Source organism: Meles meles, chromosome 20 (genome assembly GCF_922984935.1).
Source record: "Meles meles chromosome 20, mMelMel3.1 paternal haplotype, whole genome shotgun sequence".
Lineage (NCBI taxonomy): Eukaryota > Metazoa > Chordata > Mammalia > Carnivora > Mustelidae > Meles > Meles meles.
In genome coordinates, this window is record NC_060085.1 from 55,127,854 (window position 1) to 55,152,869 (window position 25,016).

The window sequence follows — 25,016 nt, forward strand, 5'->3', positions numbered from 1 at the left end:
ATCCCAAAGTCTGGGAATCACAGGGGAAAACTGCAGCTGCCTTGGGGCTGCTCTCCCTGGAATGGGGGCCTAGGTTGGCCAAGCTCTAAAAGGCAGCTTGGCATAAGGAGAACATAAGCTTGGGTTCAAATGCGGCTCTGCCACTTGCTTACTGTGGGAACTTGAGCAAGTTATTAAAGCTCTTTGAGTCTCTTTCTCATTCTGCAAAATTAGGCTGATTGACACATCAAGGCTGCTGTGAGAATTAAATCAGATAACATATGTGACTGTACTTGAACCATCATAAATGCCCGAGAAAGTATCCTCCAAGAGTCTGTGAGCTCATGGAAGGCCCCACTTTTCTCTTCTGTAAACTGAAGAGTTCTTACCTCTTCAGTCATTCTTTATATTCCTACTTTGGTCCCTTCTGTATGTTCTCTAGTTTGTCACTATTCCTCTTGAGATGTGAATCTACAACTGAATACATGCTGTTGGTGTGGACTAGCTGTGTAAAGATCTACTATCACCTCCTTCAATCTAGACTTTCTACCTCCATTTATGCAACCCACATTTGCAGTGAATTTTTGTGTATCTGTGCTTCTGTTTCACTCCTTTGGTATTTGTTGGGCTTAGAGTACCTAACAGCCCCAGATCTTTTCATAGGAATATTTGCAAAACCCTCTTTCTGATCTTGTGCAATTTGGGTCTTGGATCTAAAGTGAGTGGCTCTGTATTTATTCTCCCTTATACCTTATCCAATAGACAAGTTGCCTTCCTTGACTAGATGGGGTCAAAGGAGACTCCAAATGTGTTCTCATACTCAAGAAACCTGAAGGAACATTTAGCTGACTCTTTTTTTAGTCCAGGGAAGAAAACGTTTATTTGACTCTTGTTGGAACCCAAAGGAGCAGGGCTGGCACTAGGCAATGGGGCTAGAGAAGATGCCTTGATGCTGTGGCTTCAGTCCCCAGCAGCTCCCTGTATTAGGCTTACCCTTGGGGCCTGGCATGAGGGCTCCCTGCCTCAGGGCAGTAGGTTCTCTTTCCTTGGATGACTCTGTAAGGCTTAGAGGCCACCTGGATGGCTTGGCGAATTGAGAGGAATCAGGGGCTCACACGGATTATAGCTTGTAGGGCCCAGGGGTCTCCTACTGTCTTCTGAGAGCAGTAACATCCTTGAATCCTCCTGCTGATCCAGGAACCACGAAGGGCATAGGCCTGGTACCTTTCCTCTGCCTTCCAACCTGGCAGCTGGATTGCATGCCAGTACTGCCCAAATGATGCCTGGGTCCAGGCTGGTGTCAACGTTCAGACTACATGGAAGGAAAAGTGCTCTCTTTATTGCTTGAGACTGGCCCGCCCGCGTGTCTCCCAGGACGGGGCTCTGCCCTTGTGCACTCAGGAGAAGCAGTGGTGGTCGTACTGGGGCCCAGCATGGCTGCTGGCCCAGCACTGGCCTCAGTCGGTCTTCCTGAATCCTGGAAAGCAAAGCCCACAAGATGGCATGGGATTCTGAAGGCAGCAAGGCGTCATCTACACCATTCCCCCCAGTTGCCCAAATACTTCACACAACTTGGATAATGTTGTCACCCTAGAAGCCATGGCTCTCTGTGACCTGCAGCCACTGCAATTAATTTCCCTTTCATAAATTAAATAGGTTATAGGAGACAGATATCCCCAGCACAGAGCCGCACAGCCCCCTGGCCTCTCAGTTTTGAGACATCATGGTAGGCACAGAGCTGCTGTCAGAAAGAAAGAGGATCTCCTTTAGCCTAGCCCAACCACATTAGCTGTGTGACCCTCGATAAATCGCTTCACCTCTCTGGGCCTCAGTTCCCTCATCAGTCCCGTGCAACAGAACTGCAGCATACCTAGAGGCAAATAAAACCCTGGCAAAAGTGGTGTTTGGGTAGGTGTAAAGGCCTATGAGAGAATGAGGAACACCCAGATTCCCTTCACTTTTCTACTGTGTTCTACACTTGAGGACTTTCACCTCCGTTTCTCACATGCTTTTCATAACACCGTTGTGCAGTGGGTATTACTATACCCATTGTCCAGTGGAGGAAACGGAGGCTGAAAGATGATCCTGGGCCCCAGAGCTGGTGAATCGGCAAGAGCAGGCCTTGAACCCAGGCCCCTGACTCCAGACCCTGTGCTCTTTCCTAAGCCTTGTTTGCAACCAAAGACGCTGATAGGGAGGAAGAGGGTGAACATAAGAAGGATGGAAACATTACCCATCAGCCTAAGCTTCTGAAAGAGCGGGATGAAGCCGTGCAGAACACTGTGGATCCGGTAAACTGCTCACAAACAGAGAAAAGAAGTTTGAGCTTTGTGCCCCAAACAAGGGACTCAGGCTCACCCCCCACCCACCTGCAGACAAAAGCCTAAAACACACACACAGGGATTAGCGGTGGAATTTCAGGCAGCAGGTTGAGCTTAGATAATAGTACTGGACTTATTATTATTAAAAACAATGACCTCCAATAGCAATAACAGTACCAGGAAACTCAGTGAATTCCATACCCGGCTCCGTGAACTGCCCTATTTTCCATCTCTGGCTAATTCTGTTTGTTTGCCACTTTAAACTGTTTTTGTCGCATTTTTGTGGAGCTGCCCATTTTTTCCATGGGGTTTTGCCAATGACCTCACTGTGACCTTGAAAGCGGTCAGGAAGAAAACATGAGCATAAGGAAATCTTTAAAAAATGTTTATGTGGTGGTTTTCTGACCCTCGATGGGCATCTGTGGGCGTCTAGTCACCACCCCTAAAGAGTCTGTGTGTATGTGTGTGGAGAGGGGGAGCTTACCCAGCCCAAAATAGATGCCAACAGTCTCCAGGGAGGCGAAGGTGAGTAGGCCGACCCCAAGGGACATGAACCAGTCTGCAAGGGCAGCAAGGGAGAGAAGTGTCAGCCTGCAAGTCTGGACCCTCCTATCCCCCCACCTGTTCCCACGGTCCTCACCTGCATAATAGTGATAACACACCAGCAAGGTCCCAATGGCAAAGCAAAGCAGGACAAAATGGAAAAACTCATCTGTAAAGGCAGAGGTGGGGAATTACTATTTGCTTCCTTCTCTCTCTCTTCTTTCTTCTTTTTGTTACTAAAAGCAGTGCTGTCTCTGCTCCAATGTAACTTTATTCAGAACCCAGCTGAAAAATCACCCCAGCCCCACTCCTTTCTAGTCTTTATCTCTTATTATTTTTCTGACACTGACACCACTCAGCTTGTTATATATTTATTTCCACCCTTATTCTCAAAAAACAAAGAAAAAAATGTGAAACAGATTTATTCTCTGTCCCTCTCAGTAGGATGGTAGGTACGAATTTTGCTCAGAGACTAAAGTACTGCCAGGCATGCAGGGTTGCCCAACACTTTGTTTGTCAAATGAATATTAAATGCAATTGTAAAAAATGCAAATGTGTCAAGCCTAAACGTTTCACAATGCCCCATTTTCCCTCCCTAATCCCCCTCCTTAAAGATAGCTTCCAGGCATATATATGCACATTCAAAAAAAACCAAAAGCAGGGGCTGCCTCGGTGCCTGGGTCATGATCTCAGGATCCTGGGATCTTGTCTCCCCTGGGCTCTCTGCTCAGCAGGGAGCCTGCTTCCCCCCGCGCGCCCCCCCCCCCCCCCCCGCCTGCCTCTCTGCCTACTTGTGATCTCTCTCTGTCAAATAAATAAGTAAAATCTTAAAAAAAAAACAAAAAACAAAAAACAAAAGCAGGGAGGTGTCACAATCCCAGATTTAAAGATATACTACAAAGCTGTAGTAATCAAAACAGTATGACATTAGCATAAAAATAGACACATAAATAGAACAAAGTAGGGGCGCCTGGGTGGCTCAGTCCTTAAGCATCTGCCTTCAGCTCAAGTCATATCCCAAGGTCCTGGGATGGAATCCCATGTCAGGCTCCCTGCTTGGTGGGAAGCCTGCTTCTCCCTCTCCCACTCCCTCTGCTTTTGTTCCCTCTCTTGCTGTGTCTCTCTCTGTCAAATAAATATATAAAATCATAAATAAATAGATAGCCAGATAGATAGAACAAAATAGTCCAGAAATAAAGCCATGCTTTTATGGTCAATTAATCATCAACAAAGGAGGCAAGACTATCCAATGGAAAAAAAAAAAGTCTCTTCAACAAAAGGTATTGGGAAAACTGGACAGGAACATGCAAAAGAATGAAACTGTCTTGTCTTATGTCTTATGTTTTGTCTTATGATGTCTTACATCAAACACAAAAATAAATTCAAAATAGAAGGAAGACCTAAATGAGAGACAGGAAACCTTAAAACTTCTAGAAGAAAATATAGACGGTAATTTCTTCAACATCAGCCATAGCAAGTTCTTTCTAGACATGTCTCCTGATGTAAGGGAAGCAAAAGCAAAATTAAACAAATGGGACTGTACCAAAATAAAAAGCTGCACAGCAAAGGAAACAATCAACAAAACAAAAAGGAAACCTAGTGAATGGGAGGAGACTTTTGCAAATGATATATCTGATAAGGGATAATATCCAAAGTATATAAAAAAAACTCTTATAACCTAACACCAATATTAATAATAATACTAATAATCCAATTAAAAATGCACAGAAGACATGAACAGACATTTTTCTAAAGAAGACATCCAGATGGCCAAGAGACACGTAAAAAGATGATGAGCATCACTCATCATTAGGGAAATGCAAATGAAAACCACAATGAGATATTACCTCACACCTGTCAGAATGGCTTAAATAAAAAAGAAAAGAAATAACAACTATGTGCAGGGTGTAGAGAAAAAGGAACCCTCATGTACAGTTGTCGGGAATGAAAACTGGTGTAACCACTGTGGAAAACCAATTATGGGGGTTCCTTAAAAAATTAAAAATAGAATTACCATACAATCCAGTAATTCCACTACTGGGTGTTTACTCAAATAATAAAAAAAAAACAAACACTAATTCGAAAAGATATATGTACCCCTACGTCTACTGTTACTTTATAACAGCCAAATTATGGAAGCAACTCAAGTGTCCATCAAAGGATGAATGGATAAGAAAAATATGGGATGGGGTGCCTGGGTGGCTCAGAAGGTTAAGCCTCTGCCTTCGGCTCAGGTCATGGTCTCAGGGTCCTGGGATCAAGCCCCGCGTCGGGCTCTCTGCTCAGCGGGGAGCCTGCTTCCCCCTTCTCTCTTTCTGCCTGCCTCTCTGCCTACTTGTGATCTCTCTCTCTGTGTCAAATAAATAAATAAAATATTAAAAAAAAAAAGAAAGAAAAATATGGTATGTATATGTTATGGAATATTACCCAGCCATAAAAATAATGAGATCTTGCCATTTGTAACAACATGGATGAAGTATAATGCTATGTGAACCAAGTCAATCAGAGAAAGACAAACATCATATGACTTCACTCATACGTGGAATTTAAGAGACAAAACAAAGAAAAAAGGGAGACAAAAGAACCAGATTCTTAACACACTGATGGTCACCAGAGGAGAGGTGGGTGGGGGAAGGGGTGAAACAGGTGAAGGGGACTAAGAGTATACTTATCATGATGAGCAGAGTAATATATAGAATTACTTAACCATTATATTGTACACCTGAGACTAATGTAACACTGTATGTTAATTATACTTGAATTTTTTTTAAAAAGCAGGACCAGTGTGTACATCTGCAGCTCCATCATTCCTCTCATAGATAGAGCAGGGCCATCTTTCCATCTCAGAACATATGTAGATCTGCCCTGTTCCTTTGGAAGGCTGCATAGTGTTCCATGGTATAAACTTAACCTCATTTATTTGTCTGGTCCCCCACTGATGAACCTAGAAGCACCTGCTTTTTTGCTGTTACTAATGCTGCACCAAATACCACGACACATGAATCTCTGTGCACGTATTTCTGTGGACCCCATGCCCAGAAGTGGAATTGTAGGCCTGGAGGGTTCTCCAAGGAGAGGCGCTGAGAGTGGGTTCTGTGCCTTGAGCAGTTGTTCAGGTGTGCTCTGTGAATGAGGCCCTCCTGCACTTAGTCAGGTGCTGGGCTAGTCCCTGGGGAGATGACCCAGGGCCCTCGACTCAGCGGAGGGGCCGAGATTAGACGAGGCTCTGCTGTCTGTGTCCAAAGGGCAATGAGCAAGGGTCAGGGTGGCATTAAAGGCACAGGGGTTCCAAACTGAGATCATGCTCTAGAGAGGAGAGCGGAAAGGGGAATCACCTTCTTGCTTTAGGGTATAATGTCCTGTCCTGCACTTTAGGAGTCTTGGTTTTAGTCCAATGAGGCACATTTCATAGCCCAGGGAAGATTAGCTGGTTCATTTAGCTGAACAGAGACAGAGTCAGGGGCTCACACAGAGTCTCCCACTCCCTGAAGGTGGGGCTTTGCAACAACCCCAGATTTTCTAGGACAACTGCCATTTGTTTAATCGAACACCCTGGTCTCCTGCCCCCTTCTCACCCTCCTCTCTGAAATCCCCAAAGACCCCAGGCTTAGAGTGAAAGAGTTCCTTCTAGTTCTTAATGGCTCCTTCTCTAGAGTCAAGGCTAATCTAATCTCATGGCTTCCTCGCTCTCCCTATCAGCTCCCCCTCGTGGCCAGAGGGTTAGGGGGCATTTATCATTCCTCTGACTCCACATATAGCAGAAACAACCCAGGACCAGGGTTCAAGCCCAAGGTTGTGCCACTTGCTAGCTGAAAGTCCACACTCCATCCTTAAGCCTTAGTTTCCATATCTGCACAATGGGAGTCATTATACCACCTTCCTGAGGGGATTGCAAGCTGAGGAATCTGCAAACAGGGGACACAACAGAGGTGGGCTATGATCGTTGTTTTTCTAGGCCACCGGGCAGACTTTCTACCCATAGAAATCTGGACCAAAGGCAGAAGGAGCTTCGGGGCACGAATTTCCTTACCATCTTTCTTTATATTCAGTCTTCTTAACTCGGAGGCCTCCACTTCTCCTTAGGAACAGGAGAGAGATGAGTGTTGAACTTAGATGAGGGAGGGCAGGTGGGGTTTTCTCTTCCCTGCTTCACTGAGACTGACTCTCCTGGGTTCTTCCTGGGTAGGAGGGCACTCAGCGCAGGACTAGTCAGAGCAAAGCTGTGGGCCCCCACTCACCCCTCTCTTCTCTGCACAGGCCTGAGTCTGCATTCTGTTTCCCTTCTCCTGAACTTAGAGGTCCCTTTCCAGAATCAAGGTGACCCTCTGGCATGACAGCATCCCTGCTGTGACTGACCCACCCTCTCAGGCTGTCTGGCCCTGTCCTAAACCCCCGGAATCCAGGCCCTTCCTCCTCTCTTCTCAGAGTTTGTGTTATTTACCACTTGCTGGGTCAGAGCCTCGTCTTCGGAGTCCTGGAAATGAGAAACTCAGCATCAGTGGCAGGCTAGGTTGGGACCTTAAGTGCCTCCAACCCAGGGGGGAAATAGGTGACCTCTGAAAATGCCATGTCAATTTCTGCAGCCCTCAAAGGAGCTTTCCATCTATCAGTTTCTGGCTGTAATCTCTTTGCCTCTTGCCTGAAACCCTTTTCTAATCCGCACTGGACCCCTGCCTGGTTGAGCCCAGGTCAGAGCCCCAGGACCCCAAGTGGATTTGGAGTTCCTATCTTACACCCATGAACCCCAACAGTAGCTGGCTCTCCCAGGGGAAAGAAAGTGCCCAGACCTGTCTATCATCAGCACTGACACCCCCTCTCACCCAATTCTCCAGAGGCTACTCACCAGATTCTCCAGAGGGCACCACCTCTCCAGGGGCACCTACTTGGAAGGAAAATCAGTAATTACATATCCCTTACGTTCTGGGTGGGAAGAAGTTGCACTGTGGGGAAGGTGGATCTCACTCAGAGACTTTGCCGGTGACCTGAGTGGGCCAAGTGGGTGTTTGGAGCAAGCTGGAAGCTTATTCCTTCTAAAGGGGCAGCCCCCACCCATCTGCCACGCTAGTGTTATAGGCTATCCAATTCCCCACGAGAAGCCAGAAATCCAGGTTTTCACATCCACTTCTTGATTATAAAAAAGGTTGGAAACTCTTGGACTCCACAGAATCAAAGATGTCATCCTTTGTGAAACATGACATTATTATACACATTACTATGTAAGGAAAACCACTGCCAGTTTTAATTGTAAGTTGTCAGTGATTTTTAAGATGCATCTTGATTTCAGAGATGTCTAAATGTGAAAAAGTATGAGTTGATGAAATGTAGTAATAATAGGGCGCCTGGGTGGCTCAGTGGGTTAAGGCTCTGCCTTCAGCTCGGGTCATGATCTCAGGGGCCTGGGATCCTGTCCCGCATCGGGCTCTCTGCTCAGCAGGGAGCCTGCTTCCCTCTCTCTCTCTCTGCCTGCCTGTCAAATAAATAAATAAAAAAATAAAATCTTGTAAAAAACCAGAAACGTAGTAAAAAAAATAAAATAATAATAATAAATGCTCTGTGAGCCAGACAAAACACACCTGCACACACATGGGCACCAGTTTGCCACCTGTGCCCGTTCCTGACTATGCAAGATGCAGATGGTGACATTCAGCCACGTGGACCCAGCCTCACCAGGCCCTGAGTTCATGGGAGCCAAGCCAGGCTGCACACTGGGAACCACAGCTCCACACCCTGAGTGTTGAGCTCCTTGTCTGTGCTGCTGAGGGTGATGTGAGCCCTATGTACTTGTCCCAAGCAGCAGCCTCCCCATTAATCTGGTCTAGGGTGGCCTACCAATTTACCCTGATTCTTGGTGCCTATGTTAGTTCCTGGGGATCTCTCTCCTAGGCTGTCAGATCCTTCCCCTCAAGGCAGGCAGGACCCCGTGTAGCACCCCCACCCCACCACCAGTAGTACATTTTCCATCGTTTGGGTCAGCGCCAAGACACAGACACCAGAAGGGGGCCCTCGGCACATGAAAATCAACATGCTGGATTGTCTTTAGGGCTAATATGCAAATAAGAAGCATCATCAGCATATGACCCAAGAGTGGCCAGTGCTGAAGGTAAGGAGAACATTCCTACTAGAAAGGCATGAAGTGAGACTCTAAGAGTGTAACCTCCAACGTCTTGGTGGGGGGAAAGGTGATTCACAAGTTTGTGGTGAAATCTATGTTTTCAACAGTAAATATGAATTACTTTTATGATGAGAAAAAAAACCCTTTTTTAAAATACCTCATTTTTAAGTAACCTCTACACCCAATGTGGGGCTTGAATTCACAACCCTAAGATCAAGAGTCTCATGCTCCCCTGACTGAGCCAGCCAGGCACCCCAAAAACACTTTTTAAAAGATCTATTTATTTGAGGGAGGTAGGGGAAAAACAGAGGGAGAGAGAGAATCCGAAGCAAACGTCATGCTGAGCACAGAACCCAGTAGGGGGCTCAATCTCATGCCCCCTGAGATCATGACCTGAGCCAAAATCAAAAGTCAGATGCTTAACTGACTAAGCCACCCAGGTGTCCTCAAAAACATTTAAAAATACATGTAAATGTAACAGTTTCTCTCTCTCTGTCACTTTACACTCAGTGAAACCATTCTTACACTATTTGAGTAATTAAAAACATTTTTCTAAACCAAGTAAGACTTGCTTTTGTGTAAAAAAAAAAAAAAAAAAAGGAAGAAAGAAAATTCAGTTAAGCAAATAAAACAGTGTGAAAATTATTCACAATGCTACCACCCAGAGGCAGCCATGGGTAATATCTTGATGCAGAAATTAATATATTTCATTTCTATTTCTTAGAATGTGTCTGTGTTTCTTGTTGGTTCCTGGGTTATTATCAGGTGTTAGGAAACTACATAGATTATAGAAATGTTGCATTAAACAAAATTAAGATTTTTTTAAAAGTAATCTCTACACCCAACATGGGGGTTGAACTCACAACCCCAAGATCAAAAGTCACATGCTTTCCTGACTGAGCCAGCCAGGTACCCCAGGGATTAAACAAATTCACTCGGTTTTCTTAACGTTTGTTAGTCTTTTTGGCAATCTGGTTCATTCCTACAAATTGTCCCCATTTCATCAAAGTGCTTCCAAATCAAGTGCCATAATGTTTATATCTCCTTGTTGTAATAATCACGATGACTGGAGAGAATTATTCCGTAACATGAGTTTTTTAGAGATGAGAGCCTTAATTTTCCTGTGCACCTGAAAACAGCCCAGTATTCCAAGACAGTGGGTGCTAATCGTGTTCCATTTTGCTGGCTGGGAAGTTCAGGCCTAGAATGAGTGGGTGACTGCATTAAGTCACCCTACAAGTCAAGGTTAGAGTTCAGAAGAGAATCCAGAACAGTCTCACCATGGCAGAAAATGCTTGCCTCCATCTCCATCTGCCAATGTTAACCATTCATCTTGCCATGTCTCCTATATTTTCCTAGCACTTTTCAGCCATGAAGCACCCTCATGAACTTGTTTCTGTCCAACAAAGCTCAAAGTACTCATGTCCTTTGTGTAACTCTATTTTCGACAAAGCCACTGGACAATGACTTACCTCCATAGAGCTGAAGCTCATCCTTCAAAAGGTCAGGCTCCTCATGCTCAGCACCTGAGTGGAGAAAACCCTTTAGTCAGCTCTCCCCATCACAGCACCCTGGGGGTAGCTTCCATCTCCCTCACATCGGAATAAAAAGTAACACAGTCCTTGTATGTCCTGGGGGTGAGCCAGGCAGTCTTCAAGAGGCAAGGCAGCTTTACAAATACTTCCTCTTTACCCTGTCTACATCCCCACACACACTCAGAGGTGACTGTGGTCAGTTTTCTGAAAAAGAATTGAGGGTCTGAGTGGGCCTCCTTCAAAGTCAGTAAAAAGCGTTGCCATTTATGGAGCACTTACTAGATATAATATGGAACTAAATAATTTATATTTATTATTTCATTAGATCCTTACAGAAATCCTATCAAGAATGTATTAGTACCTCTCCCTCCCCCATTTTATGATTAAGGAAACTGAGGCTCACAAAGTTAAATTATTCCCTCAAGGTAACATAGTCAGTAAGTGGAAATTCCAGGGTTCAAACCCAGATCTGACACCCAAGCATGCAATCCTTATCCTTTTTCTTTTTTTTTTTTTTTTAAAGATTTTATTTATTTATTTGACAGACAAAGATCACAAGTAAGCAGAGAGGCAGGCAGAGAGAGAGGAGGAGGCAGGCTCCCTGCTGAGCAGAGAGCCCGATGTGGGGCTGGATCCCAGGACCCTGAGATCATGACCTGAGCCAAAGGCAGAGGCTTTAACCCACTGAGCCACCCAGGTGCCCCAACCCTAATCCTTTTTCTAAAAATATTTATTTATTTGAGAGAGAGAGAGAGCAAGAACGAGAGCGGAGAGCGTGCACAAGCAAATGTGCGAGGCGGGTAGGGAAGAGGGAGAGAATCTTCAAGCAGACTCCTCACTGAGCATGGAACCTGAGGAGGGGCTCAGTCTCACAAAGTAGGAGATCAAGACCTGAGCCAAGACCAAGAATCAGATGCTTAACCAACTGCACCACCCAGGCACTACCAATCGCTTTTATCTTCAGAAAAATAACCCAGAGGGAGGCTCAGTCGCTTAAGCCTCTGCCTTCAGCTCAGGTCATGATCCCACGCTCCTGGGATTGAGTCCCTCATTGGGCTCCCTGCTCTCGGGGAGCCTGCTTCTCCCTCTGCTTCTGCCTCTGTGCTCTCTCTCTCTCTCTCAAATAAATAAATAAAATCTTTTAAAAAAGAAAAGAAAAATAACCCATACCACAACTCCAGCTTCAAGGGTAGCATTTATTAAGTATCTCATGTGTGCCAGGTTCCATCCTAGGCATTAACCTAGGCTTTTTCCCCCATGCTTTTCCTTCCCACAATCCATTTTGGCCAAAATTTACTTAAAATTTTTATTTTTACAAAAATTTTCTTCTGGTTGTCAAAATAGAACATACTCATTATATAATATTTATAGTATAAGACAGGTCAAAAGAGCAAAAATAAAAATCACCTATGATTAACCATCCAGAGATAACCACTAATGCTATTTTGCTATTTTTCCTTCCAGTATTATTTATCACCACGTATGTGTGAATTTTTATAGAGCATGTATGAGATCAAACGAATCATACAACTTGACGTCTTTCTCGTTTACTTCAGAGCTATGTGAGAGCAGAGCTATAGGCAGGACAGGGTGTTCTTTGCCAGTGTTGGACCTTAGGCTGCTTGCTACTGCTGCCTATTATAGGGCTGAGAGGAACAGCCCTATAACGTGCCTGCAGGCACGCTCAGTCCCACTGAGAAACTCAGTAGTGAACTGGGTGGGCAAAGGAGAAAGGGCAAGGCCTACTGCCTACCAGGTGAGCTGTCCCTGGCGGGTGTACGGCTCCCTGGCTTTGCTGATGTTTCCCAGTCACTCCTGGGTGCTGGTCCTCATCACTGCTCTCTGCAGGGAACAAACACAAGCTGTAGGGGAACCTCAGTCTGGAATGAGCCTGAAATACATTTGTTCTGGTGTTCTCAGAATTTAGCTTATATGAGGAGTGTGGTTGGGAAAAAAGAGCTCTTGCGGGGATAAGGGTGGTAGGAGATTGGCCACAAGCTTTCTGTGTGATCTTGGACAAATCATTTAATATTTCCATTGCTGCTTTCATGAAGATAAGAGAAGGTCATCCAAGGTATCCTAGGACAAGCACAGGGGTGTGTCCCCACACCATGCTGACTCTGTTTGCTCCCACCTAGAAGGCCCTTCCCATTTCTCTCCTTTATCTTGAAGATTAAGGGGCAGGAAGGCTTTTCCAACTGCCCCAGCTCATGCTCATCTTGGCCCTCCCTCATCTGGGGTTACTATGGCATCAACTGTCTGTGCTTGACACGGTGGGCCTGAGGGCGAGGGGTGGTGGTGTTCATCTCTCCAACCATCTTGAGCTCCTGAAGGACAAGGCCTGGGTCCTCACTGTTCTGAGGGTACCTGGAGGAGGAGATTGATGGAGACCTGAAGAATGGTAGACTTGTTTGCACTCTTGGAAGACCAGCATTGCAGGAAGTTCCTGGTTCTGGCAGTGCTGATATCCCTCAGTGTGCTTGGGGAGCCCCTGCTCAATCGATAAATTGCAAACTTCCAGGAAGCCAGATTAACTGTGCTTTAAAATCAGTGCATATGTAATCTCAGCTAGATACAGAAAAAAAGGTATCAGGAAGTACATCAAGATTACAACAGTGGTATTTATCTCAGAGGATAGGATTTGGGTTGGCTTCTATTTTCTTCTTTTCTGTATTTTATAAATCAGTGTTAAAAAAAAAAAAAAGGCTTTTTCAAATGCCTGGTGGCTCAGTTGATTAAGTGGCTCAGGTCATGATCCCTGTGTCCTGGAATCAAGCGCCCGCCCGTGTTGGGCTCCCTGCTCGGTGGGCAGTCTGCTTCTCCCCCTGCCTGACACTCAGCCTGCTCATGCACCACTCTCTCTCTCTCTCAAATAATAAATAGAATCTTTAAAAAAAAAAAAAAAGGCTTTTTCATTGCATTTTTCAAAATATCAAACAAGACAGAAAATGAAAACAAAAAATTACTCCAAATTCTATCTGCCAGGGACAACCTCCATCACATGCAAATGAACATTATTTTAGCTTTCTCTATGATATATTCATAATATGTAATTTTTTTAAAGTAGGCTCCATGCCCAGCGTGGAGCCCAGCGTGGGACTTGAACTCACGACCCTGAGATCCAGACCTGAGCTGAGATCAAGAGTATTTTGGGGGGCTCCTGGATGCCTCAGTCATTAAGCATCTGCCTTTGGCGAGGGTCATGATCCCAGGGTCCTGGGATTGAGTCCCGCACTGGGCTCCCTTCTTGGTGGGAAGCCTGCTGCTCCCTCTCCCACTCCCTCTGCTCATGTTCCCTCTCTTGCTATCTCTCTCTCTGTCAAATGAATAAATAAAATCTTTAAAAGAAACGAACAAAAAGATTTATTTAGAAAAAGTATTTTTTATAAAAGGTATTATACAATTATATGCTGTCTAAAACGAGGACAACTTTTTTTTTTTTAAGATTTTATTTATTTATTTGACAGACAGAAATTACAAGTAGGCAGAGAGGCAGGCAGAGAGAGAGAGGAGGAAACAGGCTCCTTGCTGAGCAGAGAGCCCGATGCGGGGCTCGATCCCAGGACCCTGGGATCATGACCTGAGCCAAAGGCAGAGGCTTTAACCCACTGAGCCACCCAGGCGCCCCAGAGGACAACTTTTGTATGTGCTCTCTAATTCAGTTACTTAAAAAATTAACCCTGGCAGAAAGAGTCACAGTTTGCTGCTGGTACCCCTAGTATCCATCCCAAAGCCTGGCGCATAGTTGGCGCTCAACAAATATTTATTGAATAAATGTAAGGAAACACACTAATATGTGTTTAGTAGTTATCTCTGGGCGACAGAGCACAGGATGATTTTTTGTTCTTTCTACTTCCTTATATGCTCCACATTTTCTACAGTATTTCTATGTGTAATCTTTCACAATAAAAAGTTTGTGTTGTTTTGTTTAGAGAGAGAGAGCACACACACATGAGCGGGGGAGAGGGAGAGAAAGAATCTTAAGCAGGCTCCATGTTCAGCACAGAGCCTGACGTGGGGCTCGATCTCACCACCCTCAGATCATGACCTGAGCTAAAATCAAGAGTTGGCCGCCCAACTGACTGAGCCACCCAGGTGCCTCTCACAATAAAAAGTTTTAATTAGAAACCAACAGGATACAGTAAAAACAAAAAGAAATGTAGGCAGAGCAGTACTGGATGCTAGACTATGAGTTCGGGTCCTGTGTGTGGAGGAAGGCTGGGCCTTCAGTGAGGTACCCAGCCAGGCTTGGGGCCTTGGGAGCCATCCAGGCCCAAAGAATGGACAGGGTCTGAGTTCTAGCAGCAGGTCAGCCACTGTGGACCAGAGATCAGAATCCTGATATCAGTATGTCTCTGTGCTTCTGTTTATTTTCTTGTTGCTTTTTTCTTAGTGTCCCATGTGCAATGTGGAGACCTGAGGGAAGGGGTTCAGAGCCATACTTGGGGGAGGACATCTGTAGGAGAGCAGCATCCCTGAGGATCAACCACAATCGGAAGACAAAATGTCACCTCCCACCCAGGAAGGAGAAACAAAAGGACAGGCAAGAGCGCCCTCGCACCTGGAAGCTCTTCTTCCAGGGCTACCCCAGCAGGGGATGGGCCACTTACACACAGATTTTTCAGTGCACCGTGTTATGAATATGTTTTCTCCTCCTTTTCTCGATAACTTTTCTCTAGCTTACTTTATTGTAAGAATACAATATACCTGATACAATACGCATATCATACATACAAGACACAGAATATGTAGCAATCACTGCTTATGTTTTCGGTGAGGCTTCCAGACAACAGTAGGCTTTAGTAGTTAAGTCTGGGGGGAGTCAAAAGTTATACACAGATTTTCAACTGCCTGTCAGGGTCCCTAGCCCCCATGTTGTTCAAGGGTCAGTTGTACTTTTTAATAAGGACAGTGGCAGGGCACCTGGGTGGCTCAGTGGGTTAAGCGTCTGCCTTTGGCTCAAGTCATGATCCCAGAGTCCTGGGATCAAGCCCCATGTTAGGCTCCCTGATCAGCAGGGGTGTCTGCTTCTGCCTCTCCCTCTGCCCCTCCCCCTGCTCAAGCTCTCTGTCTCTCCCTTTCTCTCTCTCAAAAATAAATAAATAAATAAATAAAGTCTTTAAAAAAATAATAATAAGGGCAGTGGCTTCCTTTCCAGTCCCACACGGAGACTGGCTACAAATAAACCCACTGGAACCACCAATCATTCACTCTCCTCTGTCTGGAGAAACAAGCATAGATTTTGTGGTCTTGAGCCTCAGTCCCATCATTTGCAACGTGAGGATGTGAGGCCAGGGCTTTGCGAGCATTTTTTAGGATTTAGCCTGAGAATTCTTTTTCCAAATAGAACCTCAGGCCCAAGCCCACTCTGTAAAGCATATCTTAGTGCAGGCATTCTGATGGAGGAGTAAACCAGAGCCCACCCCTTAGCCTCCCCAGTCCCAGAAAGACCTCCGGGGATCCCGAGTTGGTTACTGAGCCCTCTGACAGCAGGTCAGTCAGCCTCCCTGTGCCTCAGTTTCCTCACCTGTAAAATGGAAATAATAATAATAGCTCCTTCCTCAGCGGGTCTCTTTGATAATAAACTGAGTTATTACATGTAAAGTGCTTGCCCCGGTACCTGGCCCATAGTAAGTGCTCAGTGAAAGCCAGCCATGACATTGCTGCTGCTATCCATTCAGCCTAACATTTTGAATTAAGAGAACAGAAATGAAAGGACATTCCATTTTCATGGGAGAATAATGTGGCAATTTGTAATCAAGGCCCAACGGGAAGTGTTCATTTCCTGTTAACCCACTGAAGGACTTGTGGGGAATCGATGCTGAGGACACAATTTGTGCCAAAAATTCAAAAAGTAAAAAAGCCTTTGAGCAAGGATGCCTATGAGCATGATAAACTGGTAGAAGGTTGGGGGATAATCTGTACAGTTCTTTTTTTAGAGCTTTTACAATGTGCTAGGTTCTAAGACTTGAAATGTGTACAAAATGTAATCCTCACAATAATCTTACGAGGTAGTAACTTCTGTTATCATTCCCAAATTCCAGATGAGGACCCGAGGCATGTAAGCTTTAGCAATTTACCCAAGGACACATAGCTAGTGAGTGGCAAAGAAAGGGTTTGGGTCTAGGCAGGCTGCTTGAGCAGACAGATGCATTGAGTTCCTGATAAACCTCAATGTTACTTTACATGACACGCAGCCCCTTGAGGGGCCTTTTGGTAAGCATGAAAATTAGCTGTAAACATATAATAGAATAACCTGTCAGAATACCTGGGATGTAGCAGCAAACATTGTAAACAGAGAACAAAATTAGCTGTCTGGTAGTTATAACTGTGTACAAGTTATGTGTTCTGTTAGGTATGGTCTGGAAGGGGATATGGAAAAATCGAATTAAAGTATCAAGGTGGGAGATTCTAGGGCATTGTTTTTCCATGTAAATGCTTTTCTTGAATAATACTGTGAATATATGTATACATATACGTTAATATTGCTATACCTGAGGAAGAGGAGGATGATGAGGAGGAAGAGGAGGAGGAAGAGGAGGTAGAAGACTTGTCTCTGTTAGGTTGTTCGTGAGAAAAGAGTCCAGCTTCCCGGTCTGGCTTGTGGAAATCCGTCTCTTCATCTGGGAGGCACAAATAGAAAAGGATGAGTGTTTCTTGTCTTTCCCACCCCAGAGACCACCAAGACCACCCCAGGCATCTACTTGGACTTGGAGGCCAGGAATGACTGGATTATCTGGGATGCTCTCCCAAACAAGTAGGGCCAACGGAAGGTGCAGGATATCAGAGCTCTCAGAGACCCCAGCGGCTCAAGGAAGCCCCAAAGCATAAATTTCTCTGAATATGGAAACCAGAGAGGGCCTTCTAAGCGTCCCATTCTGCCCAGAGACCACTAGACTGTGTACAATAGTTGCCAACTTAGGATTCACTGTAAATTACAGGGCAGGTACGATCTGGCTAAGTGAACCTTTTCATCCCCAATTCTGGGGTAGTGCAGGAACCTTCCTGCCTTCTCAGGGCCCTCCTTAGTGTCAGCCCAAGCCTCCAGAGCCCCCTTGAGATTTGGGGAGCAACTGAAGGTCCCCAAAGCTAGAACGTTCTAGGGGACAGACTGACCAAGCATGTGTGTGTGTAAAACATTACTTCTCTAGAGGATTCAGCTGTGACTTGAGCCATTATGTCGCATGAGGGGAGCAAGGTCTTCTTCGGTTCCACCCACTGCTGGACTCTACCTCCCACGTGTCTTTGCCCAGAGGGTGAGAGAAGGCAAACATACAGTCTAGATCTTCTGTTTCTCCATGGACTCGACTATGATCTGGAGTCTGGGAGGAAGGTCCTGACATCTCCATGATTTTCTCTGGAGGAATAAAATAATAAGTAATTAATTAGTACCACCTTAGTTAATCCCCTAAACACATAAAGAGCTTGGCAAATAAAGAAGAAAAGACAAACACCCAATACTCAAAAGTATAAGTGAATAACTTATTTAAATTAGGGAAATTTGAGCAATTGGTCATCTTTTGATAATATTAATAACTTATTTATTTTTAGGTTTTAGGACAGTATGAGGTTCACAGCACAATTGAATGGAAGGTATAAACAGAGCTAACAAACATGCCCCCGGCCTCAAACACACATAGCCTTCCCTCATTATCAACAACCTCCACCAGAGTATTTTTTTTAGGCGATATTTATATTGAGATTACATTGATTTGAAGTGTCTTTAAATGTAAGGATACTGAAATTTTTATGATGATATTATATGACATCTGGGACTTTCTTCAACATGATCTCATTGAGGAGTCCAAGGGCATAGGTAGGGATCCAAATAAGCACACAAGAGCCTGAGTTAGTAGTTACTGGAGCTATATCAAAATATAAATAGTAGTTATCTCTGGGTGGTGGCATTACGGGTATTTTTAACTTCTTATTTTTATTTTCCATTTTCCAAATTTTCAACAGTATTGTTTTTGTTATAATAAAATCATCAACAGGGACGTACGCCTGGGTGGCTCAGGCTGTTGAGCGTCTGGCTCTTGATTTTGGCTTGGATCATGGTCTCAGGGTCATGGAACTGAACCCTGCATTGGGCTCCAATCTCAATGTGAAGTCACCTTGAGATTCTCTCTCTCCCTCTCCCTCTGCCCCTTCCCTCATACGCTGGTTCTCTCAATCTCTCTCAAATAAATGAATAAAATCTAAAATACATTTTTTAAATATAAAATCACCAATAACTTTTCCTTATGTAATATGCCCATATCTTGTCTCAGTGCAGTCCTTCATGGTTTTACAAAAGGCTTATCTGAGGCTGTCACAAACCAGTCAGGTAGGAATTGGGATTCATGGCTCCTCACATTTGAACTGTAGGTTCTAGACAACAAAACTTCCCCCAAAGATTGTCTCATTTGACTCTTACAATAACCCTGCAAGTACGTTTTTATTATCCCTATTTTATAGAGGCACTCTAGAACCCACATTCTGTTTAAGACACCCTAAAACGCTGATCTGGGGGCACAGAACTGGAGTCTGTCCCTGCCGGCATGCCTGTCAGGATTATGGATGCAAGCAGTGAACCTAAGTGCAGAAAGCAGGCACTTGAAGTGACAAGCAAAGTTTGGGAAGCTGTCCCTTCAGGACACCACACTCTGTCCTTTCCTGAAATTCTGAGTGGGAACTAGAGGCAACTCTGGAGGTCAGCCAGTGAGGCCACAAGAAGGCCGTAATGGTGACTCTGGAAGATCCAAATGGCTAACTTCAGTCAGTTAGCGCTCTCCCCTGGGGAAAACACATGGAGTGCGGCTCCCTTACAAAGCCATTATTTTTGCTGGGCACAGGGCCAGCCAGCTAGAGAGTATGGTTGCTAGCATCCTTTGAAGCTAAGTGTGGTCATTTGACTACATTTCTGCTCATGGAATGTGGGTGGATGGGATATGCGTGGTAGTGTGCCCGGAATGTTTAATGGCTCTCCAGGAAGAAAAAAGTACACACGCACACACACGTTATAAATTTTGTTGGTGTAAAAAACATATAGCATATTGTTTACAAATAATAAAATATATAGCACTCTTTACTACAAATTCAATACAACTATAACTTCAGAGTGCTTTGGAATTTCGTGCAAAACCCACTATCAGTTTTTGTAAGTCCATTACCAACAACAGGGTCACAAAATCTGATATATTTTTGAATACCAGTTTCAGCAAAAAACTTGCCGACATCAGTGATGAACAGGAGTATTTCCAGTGTGAATGTTAGCTGCTGTTTTCTTTCACATTAATGAATAAGAAAAAAGTGAATCGACTAAGACATTTCTTGCCATAGTTTGACAGTGATATGAGCAATGCTGAATTGAATCAGTTTTCAAAGTCTGAAGGAATATTTTCTCGATTTTTAGGCTACTCACAATGTAATGGCTATAGGTGCAATGTGGTTTTTAGGTTCAACCTGCATTATTAGTGTGTTCTTGATCACTTTCTAAAACGCAGACAGTCCACAAAAAACCATTGAGCTCTGATTTGCAGAGTTTACTGATTCCCATGGTGTAAATACTCCCACCATGGCTGATTTCCAACTACCTGTGGTCATGGAGTGTGAAATTGGGAAGGGCTGCCATAGAACATACCATACAATGTTTCCACCATACTGATAAAACAGGTATGAAAATCTCAAGTGCCTAGGTAATAGTAGAAGGTAGTAAAATAAATCAGGAAGTGATACCCTTTGAGTACTTATTAACTTTGTTTTTAATAGAATTTATTTAATTGTACAGTTTTATAGTTAAATAATGGTTGGGTTTAACAATCAGCTCCCAAAATTCCTAAAGATTTAATGATTCAGTGATCTGCTTTCACAGGCAATACAGCCTAGTGTCAGCCCTGGACATATCTGCTTGCCTTCTACTTCCTCTTTCCTGCTTTTGTGTATGCTGGAGCAGCAGACTCAGGGGTGGGGGGATGGGAGCTGTGAGCTACCTCAATCATGCAAAACAAGTCAATACCCCAGGGAATTCCTAAGCAAGAAGTCAAAGGAAATCTAAGTCTTGCCAGGCCTCACACACATAGCTGCCTGGCCACCTGAACCTGCTTCTGATAAGCTATGTGCTCAGGAAATAAGCTTCTCTTTTATTTGAGCCCTGTGGTTCGGTCTATTTGTTACAGCAGCATAGCTGAGTTGCACAGGCTTCATTTTAAAGCCTCCCCTAGGGGCGCCTGAGTGGCTCAGTGGGTTGTCTCTCTGCCTCTGGCTCAGGTCATGATCTCAGGGTCCTGGGATTGAGCCCTGCATCCCCGCATCCCCGGGAAGCCTGCTTTCCCCTCTTTCTCTCTGCCTCTCTGCCTACTTGTGATCTCTCCCTTCAAATAAATAAATAAAATCTTAAAGCCTCCCCTATTTCTTCTCCCAGCTCTGAGTTCAAGTCCTCAACTGGGAGAGGGGATAGCTTCACTGCTCTCAGATTAGTTTAGATTAGAATTCTCAACCTCAACACTCCTGACATTTGGGCCTGAGGATTCTTTGCCGTTGTATGCATTGTAAGATGTTGAGCCTCCCACTAGATGCCAGTAGCATCCCCCAACCAGTCGTGATGATTAAAAATGTTTCCAGACATTACCAGATGTCCCCTGGGGGTGAAAATCACCCCCACTCATTGAGAAGCACTGGTCTAGAGAATCTACTCTTTTTAAAAATTTTAATTGTATTAAAAGTTTTTATTGTGGTGTAATTGCCATATAATATTATATTTGTTTCAGGTGTGCAACGTAATGATTCAATATTTCTATACATTGTGAATGATCACCACAGTAAGTCTAGTTCCCAACTCTTCCCATACATAGTTACGAATTCTTTTTCTTATGATGAGAACTTTTGAGATCTACTCTTTTAGCAACTTCCAAATATGCAATACATTATGATTATGATTATTATTAAAGGTTTATTTAGAGAGGGAGAGTGCGTGCATGTATGCATGCATGAGCAGGGGAAGGGACAGAGGCAAAGAGAGAGAATCTCCAGCAGATTCCATGCTGAGCATGGAGCCCTGTGCAGGGCTCAATCCCATGACCCTGAGATCATGACCCCAGCCAAAATCAAGAGCTGGATGTTTAACCAACTAAGCCACCCAGGCACCCCCTGCAGTACCATATTAGTAACTATACTCATCATGTTGTACATTAATCCCCATGACTCATTTCTTTTATTGATGGAAGTTTGTACCTTTTTTTAAAAAATATTTTATTTGTTTATTTGATAGAGATCACAAGTAGGTAGAGAGGCAGGCAGAGAGAGAGGAGGAAGCAGGCTCCCTGCTGAGCAGAGAGCCCTGTGCGGGGCTTGATCCCAGGACCCTGAGATCATGACTTGAGCTGAAGGCAGAGGCTTAACCCACTGAGCCACCCAGGTACCCCTGTACCTTTTGACTGCCCATATTAGCCACCCCCCACTGCCACTTCTGGCAATCACCAATCTGTTCTCTGTATCTATGAGTTTGGGATTTTTGTATGTTTGTTTTTGGTACAGAATCTACTCTCAATCCATGAAGACCTTGGCAAGGCAGTATCCTTCCCTGTGCCTCAGAGGTGGACCATCTGGGCTTGGATCCTATCTAATGCTCTTGGTCATGGGATCTTGAGCAATTATTAACCTCTTGCTGTCTCAGTTTCCTCAGCTGTAACATGGGACAATAATAGTGCTTATCTTATAGTGTCATTGTGAAATGGCATGAATTAAAACGTGTAAAGCGCTTACAACAGGGCTTGGTATAGAGCAGGTATGGAATAAATGCCAGATGAGATGATTTCAGGTCTCCAGATCTAGGCCATTTTTTCTTATTGTCAAAATTGTATCTGAGCTTTCAGGCACAGCTCAAATGCCACCTCCTTCATGAAACTTTGTGCTATTTGCCTAACTAATGCCACCCTCCTTATCCCACTCCCTTAATCCTCCTTCCCCCAGCACCCCTGCCCTTTCTTGTTAACAGAACTGCAGTTTTGTTCATTATTACAACAGGAGTGGCATCAAGACAGTATGTATGTAGTGGCAAGACCATGAACTTTGGGATCAGACTAACCAGGGTTCAACCATATTCCAGTCATCTGCACATGGGATGACCTTGGGCAGAGCGGTCCCCTTTTCTTGGCTCTAGTTACCTCAGTTGTGAACTGGTGATGGTAGTACCTAAGGGAGGAAAGATGGCAGTGCTCGGTGAACGTGAGGTTCCTCTTCTACAGACCTCTTGTTACCCTCAGATATTCGGTGTCTAGCCCCAGCCCTGCCCATGCTCTGTCAAAATTATTTCTGACCTTCCAAGCACAGTTAAAACATCTCCTCCTTTAGAAAGCCCTATGCTAGTTACCTAACCAGTCCTCATCCTTCCTACCCCACACCCTTAATCCTCCCTGCTCTCATCAGTCCTACCCTTCTTTCTTACTAATGAAACTACAATTTGTTCTTCCAGTCCCAGTTAGATACTAGTTTTGTCATCCTTCCTTGTAGCTGAAGTCGGCTAGGGTTCTGGGAAGGTTCTGACAAAAGAAGCCAACAGTGCTGGTGGTGTGTCTTGCCTCTCCTCCCTTCCTTGGACATAAATGTGATGGCAAGAGCACCCAGTGACCACCTTGTGACCATGAGGAAAAGCCAAAGCAAATGTGGAGACGTTGTTGAGCTGCTGAGTCCTTGCCAACAGCTGCCTGTTTTCTTGTTATTTGAGAAAAATGAAACTTCGAGTCCAGATTTTTGATACACACTTTCCCTCTCCTACATTGCGTCTGTTAATTGAGCATCTACTGTGTGCTAAAACGGGAATACGTGGTAAACAAGTTGCATCCCTGTCCTCAAGGAATTTCATGGTAGACTAGGGAGCTGCGGGAGCCCAGGGGCCAAGTCAGACCAGGGTCAGTCAGGGAAAGTTCCTGAAGGAGACAGTGCTGGAGTGAGTTTAGAAGGGCCAGAAGGGACAATGTACAAAGGCATAGAGGCAAAATGCCTTGTCCTACATGGGAAATAATTGCTGAAGACAACTCTAAAGAAGAAAGAGATTGGGGGGAGGCCCAGCGGGAACCCCCAGCTGGTCCCCAGGCATATCGCTCTCCTGAGCCTCGTCAATTCTGCCTTGTGCCAGACTCTTCTTCCTCAGGGTAGGGCACCTTGTTGCACAACTCCAGGGCCACTGTTCTTAGTCACACACAAATCTCTGCTCAGGATGCAGCAGGGTGTGTCTCCTCCACCAGAGCCTGAACCCATCGGGGGAGAGACTGAAACTGATTCATTTCTGTGTCACCTGAAGCCTGCACCAGGCCTGGGAAAAAGCAAAAATGATGAAGATGATGATGAAAATGATGATGATGGTGGTGACGACAGCAACCAAGTACTTCCCATCTTCCAGGCAACCCTCTAAGCATATCCCAGGTGTCATCTCACATATTCCTCACAACTCTGTGATGGCTCACTGTGGTTGTGCCCATTTTCTCGATGGTACAGGGAGACTAAGAAACTTTCCTGGGACCAGAGCTAGGAAGCAGCTGAGCAAAGGGAGTTGCTTAGTCCGTGTTGGGAGATGGGAAGGAGTGAAGCTGTCACCTCTCCTCAGGCCCCTGTCATTAGTACCAGGAATGAAGCCACTAAGTCATGGGGGTGCTATGCAAATGATGCTGACTTGGCTCTAGTCAGTCATCCTGGAGCCCCGAGCAGTGTCCTCATGGCCAGGGGAACTGCTTCAGGCACTTGCTCAGCTCATCTGTCATAAGCGAGGGAAATGGAATTATCATGGAGGTGGGACCTGGGGAAACCCCATTTCTCCTTTTAATGTCCTTGCCCCATCCCTCCCCCTCCACATTTCTGTTATGAGAAAGGAGAAATGGAGTTTTGAAAAAATTAAAGTTCAAGGCTCGGGGTGCAGGGCAATGCTTAACTCAAAAGGGCAGACCTAATGGTGGCGCATCAGGCATTGGCCGACAGATTTCTGGGACGGGCTTCCAAAGCTCAAGGGCACAGTGTGTGCACTCTGAAGCAAGATGGACCACGGGGTGTTGAGACAGGAGAAGTGAAGAAAGCAAAAGGAGGAGAGAGAACATGGCATGTTCCCCAAGACCTTATTTCATGAATGTAAGTATTTTATGCAGCAAGAAACTGAGGTTCATATAGACAAGTGACTTGTTCAAGGTCTCCTAGCTGATGTGTGGACTCAAATCCAACCCCTGTCCCCAGCAGAGAAGCCCTATTCCCTCTATTAGGGATTCCCTAAATCCCTCTGATTTAGAGACCCCTAAAATCCCCTCTCACAGGTGCTCCCCACCACCATCCAAATCCGAGGCTGGTCCTACAAGGAAACAGAATGCCTGACTTTGTAGCATATTTTTCCCAAAGGCCCAGCCCTGCTGAGTCACTGGTGGGGCCAGGGCCTCTATACCCACGGGTCTTGCTAAACTGGATTTCCCCTTCAGTTCAGCCCACATTTCCTAAGCTCCTGCTGTCACAAGGGCCTGGGCCCAGAGTGGGAGTGACACTAGGGGACACCCAGCCATCACAGCCTCA

The 25,016-nt window shown here is 45.0% G+C and overlaps 1 protein-coding gene across 9 annotated transcripts in view; it reads right to left on the reverse strand.

Annotated features, from left to right (window-relative positions):
• Positions 1–1,296: 1,296 nt before the first annotated feature.
• TMEM40 (transmembrane protein 40) overlaps positions 1,297–25,016 on the reverse strand; it is a 58,330-nt gene continuing 34,610 nt past the window's right edge. For 4 of the 9 annotated variants that reach the window (XM_045990814.1, XM_045990813.1, XM_045990812.1 and 1 more), the window contains exons 2-12: positions 22,555–22,661; positions 17,767–17,847; positions 16,985–17,113; positions 10,428–10,481; positions 7,687–7,725; positions 7,285–7,317; positions 6,874–6,921; positions 2,941–3,012; positions 2,785–2,859; positions 2,213–2,275; positions 1,297–1,456 (exon numbers count right to left, since the gene is read on the reverse strand). In XM_045990814.1, the coding sequence (XP_045846770.1) occupies positions 1,437–1,456; positions 2,213–2,275; positions 2,785–2,859; positions 2,941–3,012; positions 6,874–6,921; positions 7,285–7,317; positions 7,687–7,725; positions 10,428–10,481; positions 16,985–17,113; positions 17,767–17,847; positions 22,555–22,579 (639 nt within the window). In that variant the 5' untranslated portion in view covers positions 22,580–22,661 and the 3' untranslated portion in view covers positions 1,297–1,436. The remainder of the gene's footprint in view (positions 1,457–2,212; positions 2,276–2,784; positions 2,860–2,940; positions 3,013–6,873; positions 6,922–7,284; positions 7,318–7,686; positions 7,726–10,427; positions 10,482–16,984; positions 17,114–17,766; positions 17,848–22,554; positions 22,662–25,016) is intronic. The other 5 variants (XM_045990817.1, XM_045990818.1, XM_045990816.1 and 2 more) reach the window with 3 other exon arrangements.